The sequence below is a fragment of the Mastomys coucha genome, unplaced genomic scaffold, assembly GCF_008632895.1.
Source record: "Mastomys coucha isolate ucsf_1 unplaced genomic scaffold, UCSF_Mcou_1 pScaffold11, whole genome shotgun sequence".
Taxonomy (NCBI): Eukaryota; Metazoa; Chordata; class Mammalia; order Rodentia; family Muridae; genus Mastomys; species Mastomys coucha.
The window spans coordinates 2,302,639-2,326,878 of record NW_022196893.1 but is presented as its reverse complement, the minus strand read 5'-3'; the positions used below and the strand labels follow the sequence as shown (position 1 = coordinate 2,326,878).

The 24,240-nt window shown below is 38.7% G+C and overlaps 1 protein-coding gene across 9 annotated transcripts in view; it reads left to right on the top strand.

The window, feature by feature from the left end:
• Positions 1 to 24,240, top strand: part of Fam135b (family with sequence similarity 135 member B) — a 280,335-nt gene that overhangs the window by 126,439 nt on the left and 129,656 nt on the right. For 7 of the 9 annotated variants that reach the window (XR_004111833.1, XM_031345438.1, XM_031345398.1 and 4 more), the window contains one exon: positions 22,855 to 22,934. Coding sequence is in view for 7 of the 9 variants with exons in the window: in XM_031345438.1 (XP_031201298.1) it covers positions 22,855 to 22,934 (80 nt within the window). In the remaining 2 variants the exon portion in view is untranslated. Of the gene's footprint in view, positions 1 to 578; positions 623 to 22,854; positions 22,935 to 24,240 lie in introns of those variants that run through there. The other 2 variants (XM_031345448.1, XM_031345456.1) reach the window with 2 other exon arrangements.

The following is a 24,240-nucleotide window of genomic DNA, read 5'->3' as shown; positions in this document are numbered from 1 at the left end:
AGAGAGAGAGAGAGAGAGAGGGAGAGGGGAGAAAGGAGGGGGAAGAATGGAGGGAGGATGAGAGAGGAGAGGGGAGAGAGATGGAGGAGAGAGAGGGAGAGACACAGAGAGAGACAGACAGAGAGAGAGGAGAGAAAGGAGAGAGGAAAGAGAATCAGTTCCCTCCTAAACAGTGATTGGTAAATCCAGATTCAAGCTGACATTTTGTGTGTGTGTGTGTGTGTTTGGTCCATCTTAGCTTCATTCAGAGGTGTCTTTCTTGTGATTTTCATAGTATCTGTAGGGAATCCCTCTGTTAAAACTCCTTACTGAGGTCTTTTTACACTAAACGCAGGGCTTTTTTGGCACCGCCATAATGATATTAGTATAAGTGTGACTGAAGTGCACTTGCATTGCTCAGTGTTGAACTGTGCTCACACTTAATGTTGCCTTGTTAATCCTCACAGTGAGGTCCCTGAAACTCCCCACCGCTGAGTGACCACAGAATTGCTTCTCTATTCTGCCCATCACTTCTGCAGCAGGATGTCATTCTGCATGATCATTTATCTCATAGTGTATGTTATTTTGGTTCAAAGACCCTTCCTCATTGTAATGAAGAAATGTATCTGTCAGTCTCATACAGGTAAGGGAATTTTGTTATTCTGTATAAACAACTTTCTGGAAATAAAAATTTGATGATGTAATGGAAATATCTACAAATTCTAGAATAGCCATTAAAATTTATAGAATGACTTCAGGTCATTCTGATAGATTTTATATTCATAGGAAATTAATAAGAGACTTGGGAATAGACATGGAGAAGATAAACATGGCAGTGACACTTTCTCCTCAGAAGAGAAACATTCTAGTGAAAGTGAACAATGGCAAGAACATTTATTTCTTTACTATCTGCTCACTCACCTATCCATTAAGCAATCAAACCACTGGTCCATCCATCTACTCACATAACCACTTACCTATGCATTCTATATTCCATCCATAAGATATATGCCATCTATTAGTTTACATAGACTTTAGTTGTAGCTCATGTGTAAACTGAGTATGTATTTAGTAGGTATTTTTTTCTGAATGTTTATATAGCATTAATGGATGTATGAATATATTTGTGTGCATGTGAGTCTGTGTATGTGATGTATGTGTGTGTGAGAGGGGGGGGATGCCCTGTAGGAAAGAAGCAGAGTAGATGCCTTCATCCAAAAGGAAGTTTAGGTCACCCTGTATCTTCTAAGTACATCAGTCACATCTGTGCTTTCCACATATAATGTACTTCTTGGGACACAGTCCAATCAGGTGGCTATTATGGTTTATCTGTAATAAATGAAGAAACTGATAGTCGTACAAGAGAAATGACATCCCCAATCTAACACACATTGTAGATGATGCAGCCCAAATCCACAGGCCATATCTTCCTATCCTCATGACTCTCTTTATAAGGTTAATAATGATTACAATATTAATATAGCTAACAACTATCAATTTCTTATTCTGGATTACACTAAATTTTCTCAAAAGCAGCTCCAGTCAAGCTTGTGATTCTCAATTATTTATGTGTTTATTACATGGGTGGAAATTATAGTTCGTTGAAACTGCCTTAGTTATGGTTTTACTGCTGGGAAGAGACACCATGACCAAGACAACTCTTATAAAGGACAACTTTTAACTGGGGCTGATTTACAAGTTTTGAGGTTCAGTCCATTTTCATCATGGAGGGAAGCATGGCAGTGTCCAGGCTGGCATGTGTTGAAAGAGCTGAGAGTTTTGACATCTTGTTCAAAGGCAAACAGGTGAAAACTGACTTACAAGCAGATAGGAGGAAGGTCATAAAGCCCACCCCCACAATGACACACTTCCTCTAACAAGGCCATACCTCCTAATACTGCCACTCCCTCAGCCAAACATATTCAAACCACTGCAGAGGCTGAGCAGTTTTCCAAAGGTAAAATCTGGAAAGTGGTACATCAGGTTATCAAATAAAGCTGTGTGATTTCAGTTAATTCCAATAATCTATACATTAGCATTCCATGGTGGAAGTTGTCTTTCATCACAGGTATATGATAATGGTACAATTATTTTTGAGAAAGCACTAACCATTGGTCTCTTCGTTCCCCATCCTGTTCTCTATGCTCAACTTGTCGGCATTTTTACAGTTTCTTCACTGAGCCACAATGGCATGTGAGCTCTGCCTATATTAATTTAAATCTGTGACATTAGTCCACCAGTGAGTCAGGGGAACTCAGGCCTAAAGCTTTACAACATGGGTACAATTTCATTATAGAGCGCTATTGAACCACATTTCAATGTCTGTGGGTCAAAGTCTGCATCTTAGCACCATGGCCCACTGGGGGATGTAGAAATACTGAACACACTCGAGTCATCTCCTGAGATAGCATGCAGTAAGTAGCTGATGAAAACTTAAGTATCATTTGCTTCAGATTCCCTGTTTTTTTTCATTGCCCTTGATATTTTGAATAATGTTGCAACTTCATGTAATGTGAGGTCTGTCCTTATTTCCCGTGATGTTTTAGTGATGTTTAACCTTACAATGTCTTCTAAATTGGGCCATTCCCACCTCTTCTGAAGATGTAGCTTCCCATCCTACCACTCTGTTAACACAGCTCTTCTCACCTTGATGGGAGCCTGGGAGGTCTTCATGTCAGTAACTCAGCCTTCGTCTGCTTTGCCTTGAGCTCCTAAGACAGTCACCTCATCATACACTATTTTTGTTCTCATCTGCTGCCCTATTGCTATGCCTCTGGCACTGGTCACTTTATAGATGACTAGATTTATGGATAAGTTTGATATAGTACTTGGAATGGCCTCTCCCATTTCTTTGTCATGGCTTTTCAGTGTTTGGGTTCTTCATGCAGTTTTAAGTTACTATGTTATTCTAGTGCCATCCAGATGGTTTCCATGATGCACAGATGAAGACTGATTTTAAGAAGCAATTCATTGCTAAAGTTCCTAGTCACATGTTTGCATTCTGATTCTCCTTGCAGGCTGCGTATTTGTAAGTAAGGTGCTTTCTATCTGGGACTTCCTGTCTCCTACAACCATAATGGTTCAACACAGAATACCACTATGGCTATTATTCATACAGAATCTGAACTGTGTGCCTAAACCATCTGGAATGGTCCCTGTTACAGGCTCATCCTGATACTGTAGCTGTTCTTGTTATTTGTGGAGTATCTGAGAGAAAAGCAACAACAAGCTCACTGATCTGCAAACTGACAGGAGTTTTGTTGTTATTTAATATTCTGTGTATATTCTAAATTTACGTTGTATCCAAATACAGAGGGGTGATAGATTGAATGGTGGGGCAAGAATAGTAACGCTGAGGTCTCACCCAGGCTCCACAAATCTTTGAAGGCATTCTTTCACCTTTCTCTCATAAGCAAACAAACAAGTGTGTCTTGTGTCATAGAAGAATAAGTGTAATTATAGTTTCTGAAGGAATTGATACAGATGGTGTCTCACACACAGTACCAGGTGTTCCATCTATATTACTTCATTTGTTTCTTGCAGCAATTGATTTTTAATGTGAGAAAAACCAATGCTCTGAGACACAAAATGAATCGCCTAAGGTTATGTAGCATTAGTCACTGACAAATGTAGCATTTAACACGGACCTGTGTGGGTCAATGCTAGAACCTTGGGTTCTGTCATATGCTTTCATTTCATCCTTTGGAACTCCTTCTCCATAACATACATATGAGCTGTGTTTACCCTCACTGTGCTTTCTGCTTGGAACTGCTTGTGCATTCTGGATTTGTCAATTAAAAAAAAATCCTCCCTGCAGAGACCTCCATCACAGTATGAGATTGCAAGGCAGATTTTCTGGTCTGAGGTTTTAAATTACCCGTGTCATCTCAAGCTGTGCAAGTTACTTGAAGGTCTGCTTCTACTGTGGCTCATTTTGTTTTCACAGTGAAATGTTTTATTGAGAATTTCACACATGCACTTAGTGTGCTTTGATCAAATTCTAGCCTCCATTCCATCTTCTTTAATTCCTGACCTACCCCCTTCCACTTTTCTCTACCAGTTTTTTTATGTGTTCTTTATTTCTTTTAGAAACTATTCTGTTAATTAATTGAAATTTTCATATAATGTATTTTGATCATATTCACCCCAACTTCTTCCATATTCACTTCTATGGCAACTTTGTATCCTCACTTTTAAAATTCCAATTTTGGTCAAATAGCCAGTCAATTTAGTGATGCTTGAGTGTTCATGGGTGTGAAACCATCTACTGGAACATAGGTAGCTTTTCAGGGACCACATTACTGGTAAAAATTGTCTCTCCCTCCTTCCTTCTCTTTCAGTTGACAGTAGTTCCTCAGATAGTTATGAGAGTTCATGAGTTTCTTCCAGCCATGCTAGCATTTGGGCTGGTTTGGTTTTGTGCAAGTCTTGTGCATGCACTTGCTGGTGTTGTAAGCCATGAGTTCATATATGCAACTGCACTGTCAGGTCCAGAAAATCCTGTTACAATTCAGATGACTAATCCCTATCTTACAAACATTTAGCCTTCTCTTCCTGGAGGGTCCCTAAGTCTGTCACCATATACCCAGCGAAAATCATAAGCCTCCTTTCTGAGGACAAACAAGCAAGATCTTTTGAGCATATGTCATGTGCCAGCATCTTGGAGCAGAAAAGCTCATATCTGCAAATATTGCCTCTTCGATTGAAAGTGGAAAGGGACCAGCCACTATCCCAGAGCAACATCAACAAATGCCCACTCACACAATTTAGAACTCCCATCTTGCTGACTCATTAGATAGGAACAACAGGTCCCCCAGGCAATAGGAATTAAAAAAAAAAAAAAAAAAACCGGCAGAGGGAGATGTGTGGTGGGAAGCTCTTCTCAATTTTCCCAGCACTCAGCAACATTTATATATAGTCACTCTCAGCCTTTTTAAAGGGGAAAGCCACTTAAAAATGCAGTGATGCTCATGTAATGAGTATCTTCCTCCCTGGCCTTTATTATCTTCTTTTATTTATTTTTAAATACACTTTTAATTGAAATAAAATTTTATCATGCTCCCCTCTCTGCCTTCCTGTCCTTCCCACATTCATTCCTTCCAACTGCTCCCATCCTCCCCTACTCTCAAGTTAATAGTCTTCTTTTCTTTATTACTGTTTCATATGTTTGTGCATGTATACACACATATATGTATACATACATGTATACATATACACATCAACTCCAGTTGCTGGCTGATGCAAATTCCTTGCAGGATCTACTTTTACAAATACATTTGTTTCACCCCATACTGGATTTGAAAGCAAAGCTAACATTAGTGATAATACCCAATATTTGCTGAAACTCAGTTTTGATTTATACATTTATTTCAACTTCTGTCCCAGCTCCAAAAAGTAACTGATGCTTATTTGCAAAAGAATCAGAGTTCATAATTCAGATAATCTCACGTTGCCAAGAAAGCAAAACAAAATGAAGGACATAAGTACTGTCATTGCTGTGGTTGTTTTAACTCATCATGAATGAGGAAGGAGGATTTAAGTGTACAGTCAAAAGACACACATTGCTGTGGCCATTCTTCCATCTAGCTTATAGGAGAAGTATCCCAAGAGCCCAATTTGTACCACTGTACTCAATGACTTTTTTTTTTGAGCAATAAAATATTTTCTCTAAAGGCTCAACAGTGGTTTTCTTAGAATTATTCTAGTTATTTACTCTATGTGAGTTCAAATTTATTTTCATTAGAAAAGGATGTGGTAGTGGCCCTGATGGGGGATGGGGAAGAGTATTGTGCAGATAAATGTTCAAAAACTGTCAAGATATATAGTGTGTCAGTTTCTATGCTGTGGATCCTCCTCCTACCACAGTCAATTTCAACATATCAACTTGAAGTCAAGGAGTGTGAAGTTGCACATAATCAATACACTATTGCCTGGTGAGGGCAAAGGCACTTAAAAATGCAATAACTGTGCTAATGAGCTTCTATAGACATCCAATTAAAAAAACAACTGAATTGAACAAATGTTTATTTATTGCCAACAGCTTAGATCTCCCATTAACAGCTGTAAACTTACATTTTTTGCCTATTTTACTTCTTCCATTTTTTTTTTGTGGTATATGAGTGGTAATTATATGTATCTGGTGTATGCATGTGTGGGTTATATGTATCTGTGTGCACATGCCTGTGCATATATTTGTAGAGGTCAGAGAAGGATATCAACTATCCTGCTCTCTCATTCTCTGCCTTATTCTCTTAAAACTGAAGCTCATACCCTGTGGGCTTGTCTGGCTAGCCCACAGCCCCTGTTCTCCTGTCTCTGACCATCAGAACTAAGATTACAGATGTGAATGGCCACACCCACATTTTATGTAGAGTCTGGGGCTCCAACTTGACCATCAATGTTTGCTCAGCCATCCTGCTCGTCCCGTGAGCATCATTTTACACAGCCCTTCTTTTCTTCTTTTATTTTGAATTGTTTTTAATCGAAATAGAATAACATCATTTTCTCCCTCCCTTTCCTCTTTCCGGCTCCTCTTGAGTACCTTCTCTTTAACTGCTCCCATGCCCTGATATTCTCAAGTTAATAATCTTTTTTTATTACTGTGACATATGTATGCTCAAGTATATAAATATAACTCATAGCCTATGTTTTTGTTGTTTGTGTATATGGTTTCAGAGCTCATCATGTTGCATGGGACAATCCATATAGAGGCTTATCCATGAGAGAGGCTATTCTTCTTCTTCTAGCTATCATGTGCTGTCTGTGTAGTTTTTTTTGCCCAGGAATAAGACCCCCTAAAATTTCCCCCTTCTGTCTTAGGAACATGCCTAGTAATATTACCATTTTTCCAGTCTTGTTTATGCAGCCATTTCTGGAAGAGACTGTTTCACAGCTGACTTCCTGGTACACTGGCTCACTCTTATGTTATTTTCTGCCACAATGTTCTCTGAGCCATAGATGCAGGAGCTGTGATGTAGATGTATTTATTGGAGTAGTCTCCCCATGATCTGTTGATTTCAGTGTTATGTTCATTTGTAGTTCTCTCTGATGGTCTCCATTTGCTACAAAGAGAGGTTTCTTTCATGAAGGATAGTATCTACACTTACCTATGGGTGTAAGGATAAGATTTAGAATATATAAGGAGTTACACTAATCTAGGAAATTGGTGGCAGTAAATTCTTTTTTTTTCTATTTTTCTTTTATTGATAGTTTTTTTTTCACACTATATATTCTGACTACCATTTTCCCTGCTCCCACTCCTCCAAGATCCTCTCTACCTCCCATCTCATGTGAATCTATACCCCCTCTCTTATTAGAAAACAAACAGGTATATAATATAATGATAAATAAAACAAAATAAAATAAATAAAATAAAACAAAGTACTTTCTCATTAGTCCTGGATAGCTGACTAGGTTTCCAGTGCTAGTAATGATTTTCTTCCTATGGAGTGGGCCTTCAGTCCAACTAGACAGCTGTTGGTTGCCACCAATAAGTGAGTACCACATATTGCACATACTGTAAATTATAAAGAATGAAACTAACCTACACTGAATTCACTGTTATAATTGGAGCTAAATCTTTTAGTAACAAGACATTTGAGAATAGAGAATAACTCCTTGCAAAGATTTGAGAGGCAAATGAGATAGAAAAGTCCAGGAATATGGAGGATCTCCAGGTTGGGTGAAGATTTGATATGGTAGCCAGGTAGCTAGACATAGAGACTTAACGTGGACCTTGCTCAAGACTTGATACCTGCTTGAGTGTGCACTTCACAGGCGAGAAACCGTGAACTCCTACTGGACTCTACACTTTTATTTTTCACCTACCCTCGCATTTCTATTGAGAGTGGGTCTGCTCTCCTCCGCTTACCTTATGATGAGGACTTGTCCACACTATCTGTACCTGCTCTCTTTACCTGAGGTGTGTGAGCAGCCAGGCTTTCAGTGTGACTGTGTTTACCTCTGCTTTCCTGCTGTCTTCTCTTTATTCATATTTAAATTGATTCCTTTTCCTCTCCAGATTTTCCTGACTTTGCTAGGGCACTGAGGCAGGAGTGGGTGGGCCGGTGGGGAGCACCCTCATAGAGGCAGAGAGGGGGGAGTGGGTAGGGAGTTTGTGGAGGGGAAACTGGGAAGAGGCATAACATTGAAATGTAAATAAATAAAATAACCAATAAAAAGAATATTTACTTGTATTCCATTTTATCTTCATGGTTGACTTATTAGTTTCTTCTTGCCTTGAGCCTGCTGCTACTAGTTATTCCTGCATTCTTCACTTTATTGCCTATAGCAAATCTTTACAACATGAGCTGCTACCCACAGTGTACATGTATGTTATTTCCACTCCCAAGTGTTCTTTGTGATTATTACTAAAATATATTGTTGTTTGATTGTGAAAATCAGCCAGTTTTAAAGATAAAGACAAATACCTACCAACTCCTTCTGTTTCCCTCTATTTCTTCAAGTTGATTCCCGTTTCCACCCTGTACCTTCTCATTTCCCATCTGACAAGGTTCCTTTAATGCCCCTAGATATGGCCTAATATTTGAGTGAATGAGATATCTTGATAGAACAATGCTTGCAGGTAACAGATCCTGTTAACTTTTGTTGTTCTGAAAGAATATTTATTTTGTCTTTGCTTGTGGAAGATATTTTCATTGTGTGCAGAACTTCCAGTAAGTGCTCCCCTGTACCTTTTTATGCAATGTATTTAGTACACTTTACATTTGTGTATGTGTGTTATTATATTTGATGAGAAGTTGACTATAATTCTTACTTTGTTTTTCTGTATTATATAAAATATTTCACTGTTTTGAGGTTATTTTTATCTATTTTATTTATTTGTCTATGTATTTACTTTGTCACTTATTTATTTATTTATTTTACCTGTAATAGAGTTTGAATGAATAATGCTCCCTATAGGCTTAAATAGTTGAACACTTGATTCCTAGCTTGTTGGACTTGCTTGGGAACATTGTTGAGCTTTTAGTGGGTAGAGCCTTGGTGGAGGAAGAATATTACTGAAGGTGGGCTTTGAAAGACTGTAGCTACATCCTATTTCTGCTTCCCTTTCTTTTTTGTTATAATATTTATTTATTTATTTATTTATTTTTCAAATACTTTATTTACATTTCAAATGTTATCCCCTTTCCTGGTTTCCCTTCCAGAAACCTACTATCCCTTCCTTTCCCCCCCGCCCCCTGCTCACCAACTCACCCACTCCCACTTCCCTGTCCCAGCATTCCCCTACACTGGGGCATCAAGCATTCTCAGGACCAAGGGCCTCTCTTTCCATTGATGTCCAGCAAGGCCATCCTCTGCTACATATGCAGCTGGAGTCATGGGCTCCTGCATGTGTACTCTTTGGTTGGTGGTTTAGTCCCTGGGAGCTCTAGGGGTACTGGTTAGTTCATATTGTTGTTCCTCCTATGGGGCTTCAAGCTTCATCAGCTCCTTCCTTTCTCTAGCTCCTCTACTGGAGACCTTGTGCTCAGTACAGTGGTTGGCTGAGAGCATCCACTTCTGTATTTGTCAGGTACTGTCAGAGCCTCTCAGGAGACAGCTGTATCAGACTGCTGCCGGCAAACACTTATTGGTATCCACAATAGTATCTGGGTTTGGGGGCTGTATGTGGGATGGATACCAGGTGGGGCAGTCTCTGGATGATCTTTTCTTCAGTCTCTGCTCCACACTTTGTCTCTGTATCTCCTCCTTTGGGTATTTTGTTCCCCCTTCTAAGAAGGAGCGGGATATCAACACTTTGGTCTTCCCTCTTCTTGAGCTTCGTGTTGTCTGTGAATTGTATCTTGGGTATTCCGAGCTTCTGGACTAATATCACTTATCAGTGACTGCATACCATGTGTGTTCATTTGTGATTGGGTTACCTCACTTAGGGATGATATTTTCTAGTTCCATCCATTTGCCTAAGAATTTCATAAATTCATTGTTTTTAATAGCTGAGTAGTACTCCATTGTGTAAATTTACCACATTTCCTGTATCCATTCCTCTGTTGAGGGACATCTGGGTTCTTTCCAGCTTCTGGCTATTATAAATAAGGCTGCTATAAACATAGTGGAACATGTGTCCTTATTACATGTTGGAGCATCTTCTGGCTATATGCTCAGGAGTGGTATAGCCGGGTCCTCCAATTTTCTGAGAAACCATCAAACTGATTTCCAGAGTGGTTGTAACAGTTTGCAATCCCACAAGCAGTGAAGGACATGAAAGAAGATAGGCAGGTGAGGAAGCTGAAAGCTTACGTCGTCAACTATAAATCTGTTTCCCTTTCTTTGCTGTCGATTTATAGTTGACGATGTAGGCTTTCAGCTTCCTCACCTGTATACCTTCTTTCATGTCCTTCCTGCCATTATGGACTCTTGCTCTAGAATCCTAAGCCCCAACAGACTCTTTCTTCTGTGATTTGCCTTGGTCCTGGTATTTTCTCACAGCTAAAATAAAGTAGACTATCAGATATATGCTTTATTATTAGGCTTATTCTCATTATTCCTTCTTCTTGAGGTACATAAGGGTCTAGAATTCATGAGGTTATGAGAATCACCTAATTTCACATTATATTTGGCTTCTGTCTATGAAAAGAATTAGCTTTGCATTGTCAGATTTTCATTTCTCTTTTACTTAAATTTTTTCATATACTATATTCCCATCATGGTTTCTCTTCCTCATCTTCCCCCAGGCCCTCCCTACCTTCCCACACTTATAACTTCACATCTTTTTTTCTCCCTTTCTTAAGAAAACTAGCAGGAAAACAAACAATCAAACAAGAATAAAACCAAGCCAGCAAACAACAATAACAAAAGCACAAGTAATCCACATACTCAGAGAGGGACTCCTTTCATAAACACACAAACAAAACCCATTAAAAACACAAAAATGGAAACAACAATATACAAACAAAAGATCAGTAAGGTAAAGATATCGAAAACAAAATTATATGAGAAAAAAACTCTCAAGAAATATCTTTGAGTTTGTTTTGTATTGGTCCATCTACTGATAGGCTTAGAGCTTCCCTTAAGAGTGGCTTGTGTACCCACTGAGAGTCTATTGAAGAAACTAATTTTTGTCTTGCTTGTAGCTGTCAGTTTGAATTGTTTCTCAGTTATGGATGGGAACTCATACTTACTTTTGTGCCTTGGCACTGAAACTCCATTTGTAGATGTACTGGCATGTTTCATGTTATCCTTCATCTTCCTCCTCCTCCTCCTTCTCCTCCTCTTCCTCTTTCTTTCATTCTCTCAATCATTTTTCTATAGTATGTGATATGTTGATATTAATGCCATGCAATTAAAAAATCTAGTCTTTGTATCTATCTTTGATAATTTACCTTTAACCATATATATATGTATATATATATATGTTAAATACACACATACACACAGTTATGATATTTAAGATTAGCTTTACCTTCTTTGATATATATCCTGTATTTAGAATTGCTCTTTGTTTGGAGGAGGGAATTGGTGTTTAAACCCAGGGTCTCTAGAATGGTTCTTTTGGGTGAAACAGCAGAGTACGCTACCTCTACCCAGAGGAAATAACTCAGATTCTGAGTTGTCCATCCATTTTCTATGTGTGCTTAAGAAATTTTCTCAGTTATGAGGAATGAGGTGGTAGAAGTTATCATGGGTCTCATACAAACATACATGTGTAGGGATATCTTTATAGGATATCTTTATAGGATGTGATAGCGCTATCCTTCTTGCAAGAGTCTTGTCACATGCAATCTTATGGACTTGTGAATTAAAAATCATACTCATATCTTTCATTATTTCAAATTAAAGATTGAGTCTCTGTAAATTTGAAGTCATTGGAAATTTGAAACAATTATCTCTCTTGCCAAAAGATCTTTCTATTCCTCCTTCTTGGGGTTTATGTTGAGCAGCTCAAGCTATGAGACATATGTTCTCATGCTTTCCACTTACTTTGTGGACGGTAAGTTGACACAATATATTTGGTTCTATTATTATCACTGAGACACCACAAAACCATCATGACACCTGTTCAACAAAAATCTTGTTATCAGCAGGAACAGACAGAAAGGGAAGGGCATCTGTTCTGTCTGTTATCACAGGAAAAGTGTATAGCCAAGTATCTAAATGCATCCATTGAAGCATCTCTCTCTTTGTCATCATAAAGAACCATAAATATACTCCTTTATGCTTAAAAATTGACAGACACCTGAATAACTTCATATTTTGTTTGCTAACCATGAGCACTAAAGGTAACTTCTATTGTGTCTATCCATTTTACAGGTGAGAAAGTCAATCAGGACATTAGATAATTTATTCAAGGTCATAAAGACCTTGGATAAGGTCAGCATCAGAGTTAATGCACCTGCCAAAACTCAGTACCATCACAAGTCTGCACAAAAGAGATTTCTAGCTACCTCATCAGTGGCAAAAAGTCTCCATCTTGACTCTCTAGCATCTGCATTATTAAGAACTAAATACCATGGGCACCTCTGAGTCTCATCCTACCCAGGACACCTCTCTCTCTCTCTAGGTGTGCAACTGGAGGCTAGATTGGGATTATAGATATGGGAAGTATCTGTTTCAGCCCCCCATGACAGAGACAACACATCATTGTTTAATTAGGGACCAGACACCACACATGGGCTAACTGTTCAGGCCTTGAAATGTGCTGTGTTTTTGTGATACTGGTACACGTCAATATCTTTAACTATGAATAAATAGGTGCTTAGATTAAAAAGCTACATGTTGAAGCCTATTTGACTGTTAGAACTAGTAGTTCCATTGTAAGCTTTTGACACTTTCATTACAGTGATTTTTATCTCAGATCATACCATAGGGTCAGAGGGTCATTTCATAATATAAAAAACAAAAATGATTATTGAAAAATGTTTTACATATTTGTATTCCAATTATATGCTATAACTTCTGGATTTATGAAAAATAATTTGTGGGTTCTAGGTCAGTCACAGAACTATAGATGTTGAAGTTGGCTTGTAGTTAGCTCTGTTGTTTCCTAGCGGACTCTATCACTTGGAGTTTCTTCTGTATATCCATTCCTCCTTTCATCTAATCTTCATCCTCCCATCCAGTCATCCATCCCTCCATCCATCCATGTGTATTGATTGCTATGACATTTATTGATATTTAACCACGTTAGATTTGGGGGGATTTGGAGAAGGATAGAATATGATTGGTCATCTTCAGCAACTGGTAATGATGGAAATTCTTTAATCAGCTGAGAGTTGAGTACTATATGTCAGTCCATTTGTTAGAGCTCTAAGAAAGTAAAGGAGCAACATAAACCATTCCTATTCTCTAAGAAAGCAGAACACATGCAAGATGACAGTAGAAAATTAGTCACCAGAGAAAGAGTATATGTTGGATTCCTAGTAATGAAGGACTGATGAAAAAACAAGAGAAGCTTTGACACTTAACACATTGTGCTTTGTTTTCACTAAAGTAAGATACAACATACTTAATTGGGGGCTTGGTTACAGTTTTAGGGGATTAGTCCATAATTCCCATAACAGGAAGCATGACAGTATGCATGGCTCTGGAGCAGTAGCTGAGAACTGCATCCTGGTCCTCAGTCTGAGAGACAGATGGAAAACCCTGGTGACACATTTCCAACAAGGCCATACCTATTCCAACAAGAACATACCTCCTATCCTTCTCAAATACTGCCACTCTCTGGTGACTAAGCATTGAATGAGCTATGGGGGCTACTCATATTAAAACTACCACAAACTTATACAGACAAAAATTGCATTGTGGTACATGATGTTAAAAGTTTTAGGATATATGAATCAATGGCAGTCATCCTTAAACTACTACAGACTTAAAAAGAGAAAAGTTTCATTGTGGCATAGCACATTAAACATGTTGGTCCATGGCATGTTGGCCATAGTGGCACAGTCCATTTTGACTGATATGTGTGCCAGAAAAGATCTGTTTATCTCATTTTAACTAGAGGACAAAGACAAGAAGGAAGGGCTGAGGTCCAATATCTCTCCAATCTTATGCCCTAAATGACTTAAATTTCTTCCTCTAGGTCCCACCTACTAAAACTTTCCCACTTCCTAGTAGTTGCAGAGTGATAGCCAAGTCTTCAACACATGGGCCTACAGTGGGCATTAGGATCCAAACCAAAGCACGTGTTGCTGTGTCTATGAACGGATCACACAACTTCTCTTAACCACAGTTATATATGGTAATTTCCTTATTCTTATTTTTTTTATGACTAATAAATCTGAAAGTTTGTACATGTCATCTGGTTATCATTGTTGTAACACATCTCTATAACCTTAGCTGCTGAAGCAATGCATGTAAATTATATGAAGGTTCTGGAGGCTGGAGACCTGAAACGTTTCTCATTGAGCTTACATAGGATGCCAATAGGGCTACTTGTATTTTTCTTTGGAGTTTCTAAGAAAATCTCTTAGATCTTCAGAGTCTAGAAACTCCAGCATCCCTTGGAAGTAAATCCCTTATCTTTCAATTCTATCAATGTAAGGTGGAACCTTTCTTCCACTGTGTTTTTCTGTGTCTGTGTTTGTCTTTCCCTGTGTCTCTGTAACTCTGTGTTTCTTTGTCTCTGTCTGTCTGTCTGTCTGTCTGTCTTGTCTTTCTCTTTCTCTTTCTCTTTCTCTTTCTTTCTCTTTCCCTTTCTCTTCCCTCTTGTATGCTTAGTGGATGGGCTATAGCTTGGTTATCCAGAAAAATCTCCAGACTTCAAAGCTATCTTTTTGTATTCAAGCTTGACTTTCATCTGAAACCTTAATTCTTTTTTGACTAATGTATTTTCAGGTTTGAAAATTAGGATCAAATTGAGGAAAGGAGCAGAGCTTAGCCCCACTCTTAGAGATGAAAACTGGTGAAAATGACTGTTAATCTCATTGTTTCCAAAAGGAGCTTTGCAAATTAGGCTGGCTAGACAACAGCATAATGTCTGATTTTACACCTTATGAGGTCTTCACACCTCTCTTCATGCTCAATTGAGCCTCCTACTCCATTGTTCTCCAAGGGTTTGACTTAGTCTTAGTGCAGTCCTTCACAATCTCTTTAAATTATCCTCTTCAGAAAATTTGCCTCTGAGATCATTTGATGATTTACACACAACAATAATATCCTTCTTAAAAATTTGCATACCTTAGTTACCTTTTGAACATGGATCGATTTATTTATTTCTACATGTTAATTTTATCATACCTAGTATAGTAATCATGGTAAATTCATCAAATATACCCTTAAGATATGAAAGGTCATCGGCTGTGTTATGTATGAAGGTGTCATTTATGGGCTTATCACCTGGCAGAAACTTTAAATGAAACAAAAGAGAATTGCCAAAACAAAACAAATGTTGTTTAAACATTCTTTTTTTATCAGGACAGAGGCAAACAGGGAAACCTAACTAAAACTTCTTCATCAACTCATACCTTCAAAGCATTTGACATTAAAAATGATGGTTGATTCCCAAAAAAAGGAAAGTCATGAAGATCAAATGCTTTTAAGAACCTATAACTCAGAGTCTTTGAAACCAGTTATTAAAGAGACCTAATGTATACAACAAATGGCACTGCTCTTAGATGTAGAAGAAGAGAAAATTATGAGTTCTTCCTTGAGCAGAGAGTGCTGGCTGCTGTCCTTTAGTTCCATGGCTTTGACAGGAGGCCAAACCTTTCTAACAGCTCAGTTTTTCCTGCTCAGCACTTGAGATGGTGCCATATTCCACAGAGGATTTGTGGGAACTCAAACAGGACTGCATACATGCAAGTTCTTAGTAGCATCCATTCCTAGAATGGCAGTTGTTAATAAATCTTGATTTGCCATCTTCCTCCAAGTACAGTGTGATAGGAAATTGATGCATAGTTCCTGGTAATGACTGAGTTGTCATGTGCTCAGACAAGTGGTCATTAGGATATGCCAGTCAGTTTTAGTGCTGATGTGATTGATGCCATCATCCCTTGATGATGGGGTTGCTGAAATGTGAGTAAAGGCATTTGTATCAAGGAGAGGCTGTACTAACTGGCCTCTAGGGAGTTAGCTTGCAAATATGTTCTGCCTGTTGTCAGTGCTTTACTGCTAGTGCTAGGGATAAGGATGCTGCTGCTACAGTTTTGATATTGATGTTGCTCCTGTTATAATTGATTTATAAACAAATATCTAGCATTTTAAAGATAGCTCATAAAGGAATCAAATGTCCTTCTCTGACAAACAGGAAGACCTGGGATCAGAGTGATGTTTCTACATTGTGGTGGTTGGTTGCTGTGACATCTCACATACTCTGTAGACGTGGTACCTTTCATTTGTCAACTTGACACAACCAGAATCACCTAAGAAAAGAACATTAATGAACATTTATGTAGAACAAGTGGGCCTCCGTCAACTGTCTGGGGAGGATTGCCTCTATATGTTAACTGAGGAGGGAGGACCCACCCTTGTACTATTTCTTGGGCTGAGTCCTGAATGGTATAAGAACAAAGAAAGTTAGCTGTGCATAAGTATAATTAAGGATCCAAAGATGTCTGTAGTCTCTTTCTTCTCTTCATCATAGGTATGACTAGTGCTTCAGTTCCTGTCCTGGCTTACCTTCAATGATGGATGGTAACCTGGAATTGGAAACCAAATAAACTCTTTCTGGCTCTATATTGCTTTTTTGTTAGGCTATTTGTCATAGCAACAGAAATGAACCTAGCACTTTAGATGACTGAGGCATCTTTCTGTGATGGTAATTTGTTATTGTTCCTTCATTTACATTTCTTAACAGTTGTTTTGGTCTATTTTCTGCTGTGTAACAGAATACCTGATTATTGAGCATTTTTAAGCAATGCAATTTTATTTCTTAACAGCCTGAGAGGCTGGATATTCCACCATTCCATGATGGTGGAATATCCAGCACATATTTAGTGAGAGGTTTTATGTGGCAAAAGCAGTGCTGAGTTCTGGGTGATTCAAGGCATCACTTCACAAGACAATACGTAAAAGAGGAAAAACCAATCTGGATTTTTTTTTTTTAAAAGCAGAACCAATCCCAAACCACTGGTTTCTAAACCTACAAATCTATAAATAGGTCAGTTCATTCAGGATAAATGAGCTTTCTCGTCCAAATCACCTATTTTCATTTTATTTTTATTACTGTTGCCTTCTAAAGACAGGGCCCTGGCTACTCTCAAAGTTAGCAATCCTCCAGTCTCACCCCTCCTAGTGCTGGGATGTGCAGGCACCTATCCCAGTAGTTGTGCAGTTCTGGTTCCCTGATCACCTCTAAAATGTCCCACACAGCCACACTACTTCATAGATAATAATGATTCAATATCAACATGACTCAGAATAGTGTCATGGAGGTATACTGTTTCTATGACCATTTCTGTCAAAAGTGGAAAAAAGAAAATTTACCTTTAGAGGATTCAGTTTCATAAATTTATTTGAATCAACTACTTGTTCCCGGTAGGTCCAGTCTTTACACCAGTTGGTGTGGCTTCCTGTGGTTTCAAACAACATTCAGTCACTGTGTTTGTCATATTGGACAGAATAGATGCGTTTCTTTCACCAATTTGTGTGTGTGTGTGTGTGTGTGTGTGTGTGTGATCTGCATGTGTGCTGCATGGTTACATGTGTATGGGTCTAGGTGTGTAGTCTGCTTTCATGTTGATGGCCAAGGTTAAAGTCAGGAGTCATCTTCAATTGTTTTCCTTATTCTTGAGGAATGGCCTCTTTTTCAAACCCAGTGTTTACAGGTGTGGCTAATACAGCTAATTCCCAGTTTGTTCTCGGGAATCTCTTGGCTTAGCCTTCTGAGGCTTTAATCATAGGCAAGTTGTTATATCCATAGACATTTAAGTTTGTTTCTGAAATCCAGTTCTCATGTTTGTATGGGAAATTATTCACTAATAATTCATTTCCCCAGCTCAGATTAGGTGCTTTTAAATTGTTTTCAGTTTTGTAAAAGTAAAGAATAATTAGGACATTTATGTCATAGTTTTAAGAAATAATACAAAAGTTCTGTAACTCTTCATTCACCTTTTCTCAAGAGTGGAATCCTGCAAAAATGTAGTTCTTTTCACAACCAGGATATTAAAACAGCAGTCAAGATACACAATGTTTCAATTATATTATTAGTTTTTTTAATCCTGGGAAGTCCCACCCATCCACCAGTCACTCTCATCTTTTCCATACCCCTGGCAACAACTGATCTACAGTCCCCTTCTGTTATTTAGGTTTTTTTTTCAAGAACATTTTGCCAGTGCCATCGTCTTGGAATGGGCTTCCTTAGCTCAGTCTAATTGTCTAGAGGTCCGTCTAGGTTGTTCTCGGCTTTGGTTTAATTTATACTTATACATTTTCATTAAGTAGACAGAATAATAAGTTCCATGGTGACATTTCACACATAGGAATCACTGTACTTTGCCCACATTTAAGTGGGCCTTGCATTTTTTCCTGGATGGTTTTTGAATCTGTATGCTGTTTTGAGTAAGACAAAACAGAAATCAAAACATATTTCTAGGTCTTTATTCTCTATCCAGTGGGTTTGCTTCCTTTGATGAAATGTTGGTTTACATATTTGATTTCTGACTTCTTGGATTTTGTTCTTTTAACTGTTTATTTCTGAGAGTACTTTAGCCTGGGTAGTAAGCCTTTGTCAGTTAGTCAAGGTAAAGTATTGTTGTAGGTGCCTTCTAGAAATTTATGACAAAGTAGCAAATACTGAGTAGTAATCCTTCCAAGGGGAAATAAGAATCATGAACTCCTTACATTTCCTTCAACAGTTCAATACCTAATCCTGGGCCAAGGAGATGGCTCGGCCAGGAAAACACTTGCCTTGCAAGGACCTACATTTGTTCTCCAGAATTCATGCTAAAACCTAGCCCCAGAACTGGGGAGGTAGAGACAGGAGTTCCTGGGCTGTCCAGACTCTTCCTTTAATAATATTAGGGACATGCGTTTGGAGCACTGATCAGCCACATAGCACTACCCTGGCGTAGGCATGTTTGATAGCAAAGAAATCAACCAAAAGCACAGTATTACTAAATGCAAGTGTGTCTGTCTGCAGGATCATTTTGTCAGTTTTCACTGCAATTCGAATGTTAGCTAGGTCTATTGATTGCAGCCAGATGCATGTCTGTGAATTAGTACAATGAATATAGAAGCTTTGAATCTGAGGTTAACAAATGTTAACAAATATTGGAGCCTACACAAATGGCATTCACAAATAATGAATGCAATTTACATGAGATATTCTCCTGAGATTTCAACTGTGATCCTCAACTGCATCTGCTGTGGCACAAAAGTGTTTAATTTTAATGAAATCGGATTCACCCTTGTTTGCTTTTATATGCCATGCTTTGGATTCAGAGTCTAAGAACTCTGCTTAGTACTGTGTTTAGAATGTATTTAAGATGTTTTTTTTTCTAAGTGCATTTAAGACTTGTATATTATTTTTAATTAAAACCAGTTTTCTTCATATGACATATTCTAATAGTGGTTTTCTTTTTCTCCATTAGAGAGTAAACAAACTTCAAAAGGATAATAATAAAATAGGATAAAATGAAACAAAAAATCAGAATAAGGCAAAACAAACAAACAGAAATAAAAGAGCCCAAGAGGCACAAGACATATATATAGACATAGAGACTCACTTTTTTGAATACTCAGGAATCCCATAAAAAACCCACAATACTGGAAAATTGGAAGCATATTTATATGAAAAACCCATAGGGTAATAAATGGGTAAGTAAGTAAGTAAATAATTAAATAAATAAACAAATGGGAAAATTAATATTAAAATTAAAAACAAAGCCCTGACAGGTCACTCCTAGACAGGGACCCTCAGAACTGCCATCGAGCTCCTTCTCTGTTGGTCAACTACGGCTGGGTATGCACATCACCCTTTAGAGTCGTTTGTTTCCCCCAGGAAGATGACCTTGGATAAAACAAAATTTTCATTTGCAGGTGTTTAAGAAAATGGCTTCTGGGTTAAGAATGGGAGCATATGTCCATGTCTCCTTTTACTTGTAGGACCCTACCTGGTGCAGACCCATACAGGTGATGTGCATGCCTCGGGTGCAGACCCATACAGGTGATGTGCATGCCTCTGGTGCTCTGCACACTGCCTCAGTCTCTGTGAGTTCATATGTGTAGTGGTCCTGCTGTATTTAGTTCTTATTTCCTTGGTGTTCTTTGTTTCTTCTGACCTTTACGATATTTTGTCTCCTGCTTCTTCTTTCTTAGATTTCCATGAGCAGTGAGGGGAGGGTTTGATGAAGACACTCCATTTAAAGCCAAGTGTTTAAAAATATGTCACTCTATGAATACTGTTTTGCTGTGGCTCTCTGTATTTGTTTCCATCTGCTGCAGGAGGATGCTTCTCTAATGATAGTTGAGCAAGGCAGTTATCTATGAGCATACCAAAATGCCATTAGCATTCATTATATTGCTATATTCTCTTTGTCTAGCAGTAGTATATGATTTCCCCTTTGTTCCTGGGCTATCTAATCTTATGTTCTTGCTTACTCATGCAGTGTCATATATGGGTACTATCTCAGGGACTAGGTCTTATATCAAATCAGATATTGATTAGTTGCTTCTACAGGCTTTGTGCCACATTGCACTAGAGTATCTTGCAAGTAGTATAGTATTGTAGATAGAAGGGTTTATAGCTGGGTTGATATTCACATTTCTCCATGGGTAGTGTACTTTCTAGTCCCAAGATCACTAGCCAGTAGGGGTAAAAGCTTTAGATAGGTACCAGCTAGACTTTTCCATGTTAAATTAGTTGTGTAGATGTTGTCTTCATAGGTTTATACTTTTCATTTAAGTGAAAGACCAGTTTGGAGACATATTTTATGCAGGGTGGGAGATTTAATTTGAGGTTTGCTTGTAATTATTGTTTTGCCTGCAGGTGTTCAACAGCTTCAAGAAAACATGTTGAGAAAATGCATTTCTTTCCTGTAGTGCATAGATTGTATTTGTGTGTGTGTGTGTGTGTGTGTGTGTGTGTGTATGTGTGTAAAATAATTGTGAGGGGGCTGAGGGGCATGGGGGGAGTTGGAGTGGAAGATAAGTGATGCAAACACATTATATATATATGCATGAAATTCTCAAAAACAAGCAAACAAAAACGCCAATGTTGCTGATGCATTTATATTCCTATTAGTGTGGGCTGGAAGGTGGAATTCTAGCTTCCCTCTATGGTCCTCTCTAAAACCAGGGTCACTACCATCTGCCAAAGATGTAAGTTTGGATCCCAGTGGAGATGGAGTTCAGCTTTCAGCTAAGGATCAAGATGGAGCTTTGTTACAACCTGGAACCTGTCCTATCTATTGTGGGTGGAGGTGCTGCTGGTTTTCAGTGCCACTGGTATGAGGCAGTCAGCTGTTATCTAAGGGTTTCTTGTTTTGTTATGTACTTCTTGTTTGAGGTGTGTGTGTGTGTGTGTGTGTGTGTGTGTGTGTGTGTGTGTGTGCCTAGCCATTATTGTTTCTGGCTTGATGGATAAGAAACTCCCCAATACCCAGTTTATGATACAAGAGGCTAGAAAGTTACCACTATAGCTTTCCTTCTCCTAGAGGGCCTAGCCTGTGTGTCTCCTCTTGTTTGTTTCTTTGTGTTTATTTTGTGCTCTTGGAGCTTTCCTTGTGTCTGAAGAAACAAATTGGAAAATATAAACATGGAGTAGTCCATTCTTTAGAGGCAAAAGTCATGCCAGGTAGTGACCTCTTTTTTTTTTAATTTTTTATTTTCATTTGTTATATTTCCCCCCTCATTTAGGGGACTTCTCTGATACTTTAATTCTCATTTCAGATTCAAATAGGTTCCCAAAATTACACCATAGATTCATAGTCACTCAGCACATGTCACACACATGTCAGAGATATTTCATAAATTACATGATAGTCAGAGTTGGCCAGCTTAAAACTATTAACCAGACTCTAGTCATATGGCCATGGCCTGTGCTTTGAGAACCACATGTCCTTTGTTTATTGTATATACATCAAAATCCAACCTGAGGCCTTCACCAACAATATTTGGTCATTATTCATGATGCCACTGACATAGTGGTACAACATTCCTGAGCTAGGAGCACAATGAGCCACAGGGTGCTAATGTGGCCCATAGTCCATTAGCTTATAGCTCACCTTGTCTGATTTATATTTCACTTTGCTGTGGGTTTGAGATATGTAAAAGGAGAGGACAAGCATGACTGAAAAGGTTCCCAAGTGCTTACAAGTGCAAAGATCATTAATAGCAAAGCACCAACAGGGGCACAGGAGAGGTTACCAAGAGCCTGGGAGCCTGCATAGGAGTACCAAATGTGGATGTGACGGAACACAAAAATAGAGTAAGGCAGGAAAAGGATTACACTGGGAAAACTGGTTAGCAATATACATAAAATGATAACCCATCTTCTACATGCCTCAAGGATGTGTGGGGAAGAGGGCTGCACACTCACAAGCACATATGTGTATTTTACAAGTCAACAAGTCAGATCATATATGAATTTCCAGCCCTACATTGTGCTATCTTCCTGTGACAGCTGATTTTTCTAGACTAAAAAACAAACAAACACAACAACAACAACATGTCTATATACTGATTTTCATATGACCCATTTGTTTCTTTTCTGTATTGGCATCAACTCAATCAACTCAAACCTTGCCCAGTCTTAATGTGATTTGAAGTGATGAAGTTTCCTTCCTCCCTCTCCATCCTGTCTCTTCTCCTTCAACTGCTCCAATAAAATGTAATCTCATTTTTTTTCTTCCAGATAACTGGATGGCTTCTGGGACCTTCACTGGTTTCCTATGGCTTTCTGGAATTAAGTCTAGATAGTTAAGAGCCACGATAAGTAGTCACATTATCATGACCTGGTCTCTGTTCTCTTTGTAGGTATTACCAGATCCGAGTGACCTTGAAAGTTTCTTCAAGGATCCCCCACAGACTGAGTGCTTCTATCGTTGGACAGTCAGGTGAGTATAAAGCAGGGCTCCTGCCTCAGAGGTAAGTCATCATGTGTCCTTGTGTGGCATGGTCTGGCAGAACATAGGGCAATGATCACTTTTAACTATTGGACCAGTGAGTTCTGGAAAGGCAGACCCACAATTGGAAGTGGCTCTGTGTGAACAGCATTGTTAAGGACATTTGGCTGAAGAAAAATCATTCTCAAGGGTGCCTGATAGCTGGTAGAAAATGTCTGCAGCAGGTTGGCTAAAAACATATCTGAGATGAAATTTATGAGAAGCATTATCCAGCTGATAGATAAGGAGAAGTCTGTTGCTATGGGTTCAGGGGACCACGTAAGTGAGCAGTTGTGCTGGAACTTCCTAGGTACAAGAATCGGTCTGAATGTCATCATACTGTAAAGGATGCAGGCCCCTCATACACCAAATTCTCAGCAAAAAGGAGATTTATTACCCCTGAGGGGCAAGCTTGGGTTGGGAGGCAGCCTCTGGATTAGGCAGAGGCAGATAGCAAGCAGCAGCAGGTTTTCTTCTTCTTCTTCTTCTTCTTCTTCTTCTTCTTCTTCTTCTTCTTCGTCTTCTTCTTCTTCTTCTTCTTCTTCTTCTTCTTCTTCTTCTTCTTCTTCTTCTTCTTCTTCTTCTTCATTCTTCTTCTTCATTCTTCTTCTTCTTCTTTAGTTTTTTGAGACAGGGTTTCTCTGTGTATCACTTGCTGTCCTGGAACTCACTCTGTAGACCAGGCTGGCCTCAAACTCAGAAATCCGCCTGCCTCTGCCTCCCAAGTGCTGGGATTAAAGGCATGCGCCACCACTGCCCGGCCTTTCTTCTTTTTTCAGGAGTGGGTTTTTAATGAGAAAAGGGAGAAGTTTGTGCTAGAGTGAATTGGTAAGTCTTGGTTAGATAGAAAAGTTAACCAGTATAGCCAAATAATGAAGTTTGATTGTTAGATCTTGTTCTTCTGTCTTAGCAATGAGTAGGTAGCTAAATAAGGGAATAGACTTGGGGGTCAGCTTTAGGAATATAATCTAATGATTTTTAGCAAGGAAGAGGAAAAGGGAGAAAGAGAAAAAACCTGTTATTGCCACATTTACCATGCTCAGGCCTGCTAGAGAATCTTCCACACCCAGTGTAAAAAGGCTATCAACAAAGTTCAGATGCTAGAGAGCTAAATGAAAACTCAAGGCTTCAAGGAGTCACTTTGTTAAGGCTGAGTGGAAAACCGGTAAACAAGAAAACCATGTAAAGCCTTACTAGTTGAAGTATAGGGTAATTCAGAAGCAAATCTGGCAGAACCACATATTCAAGTAAGTCTTAA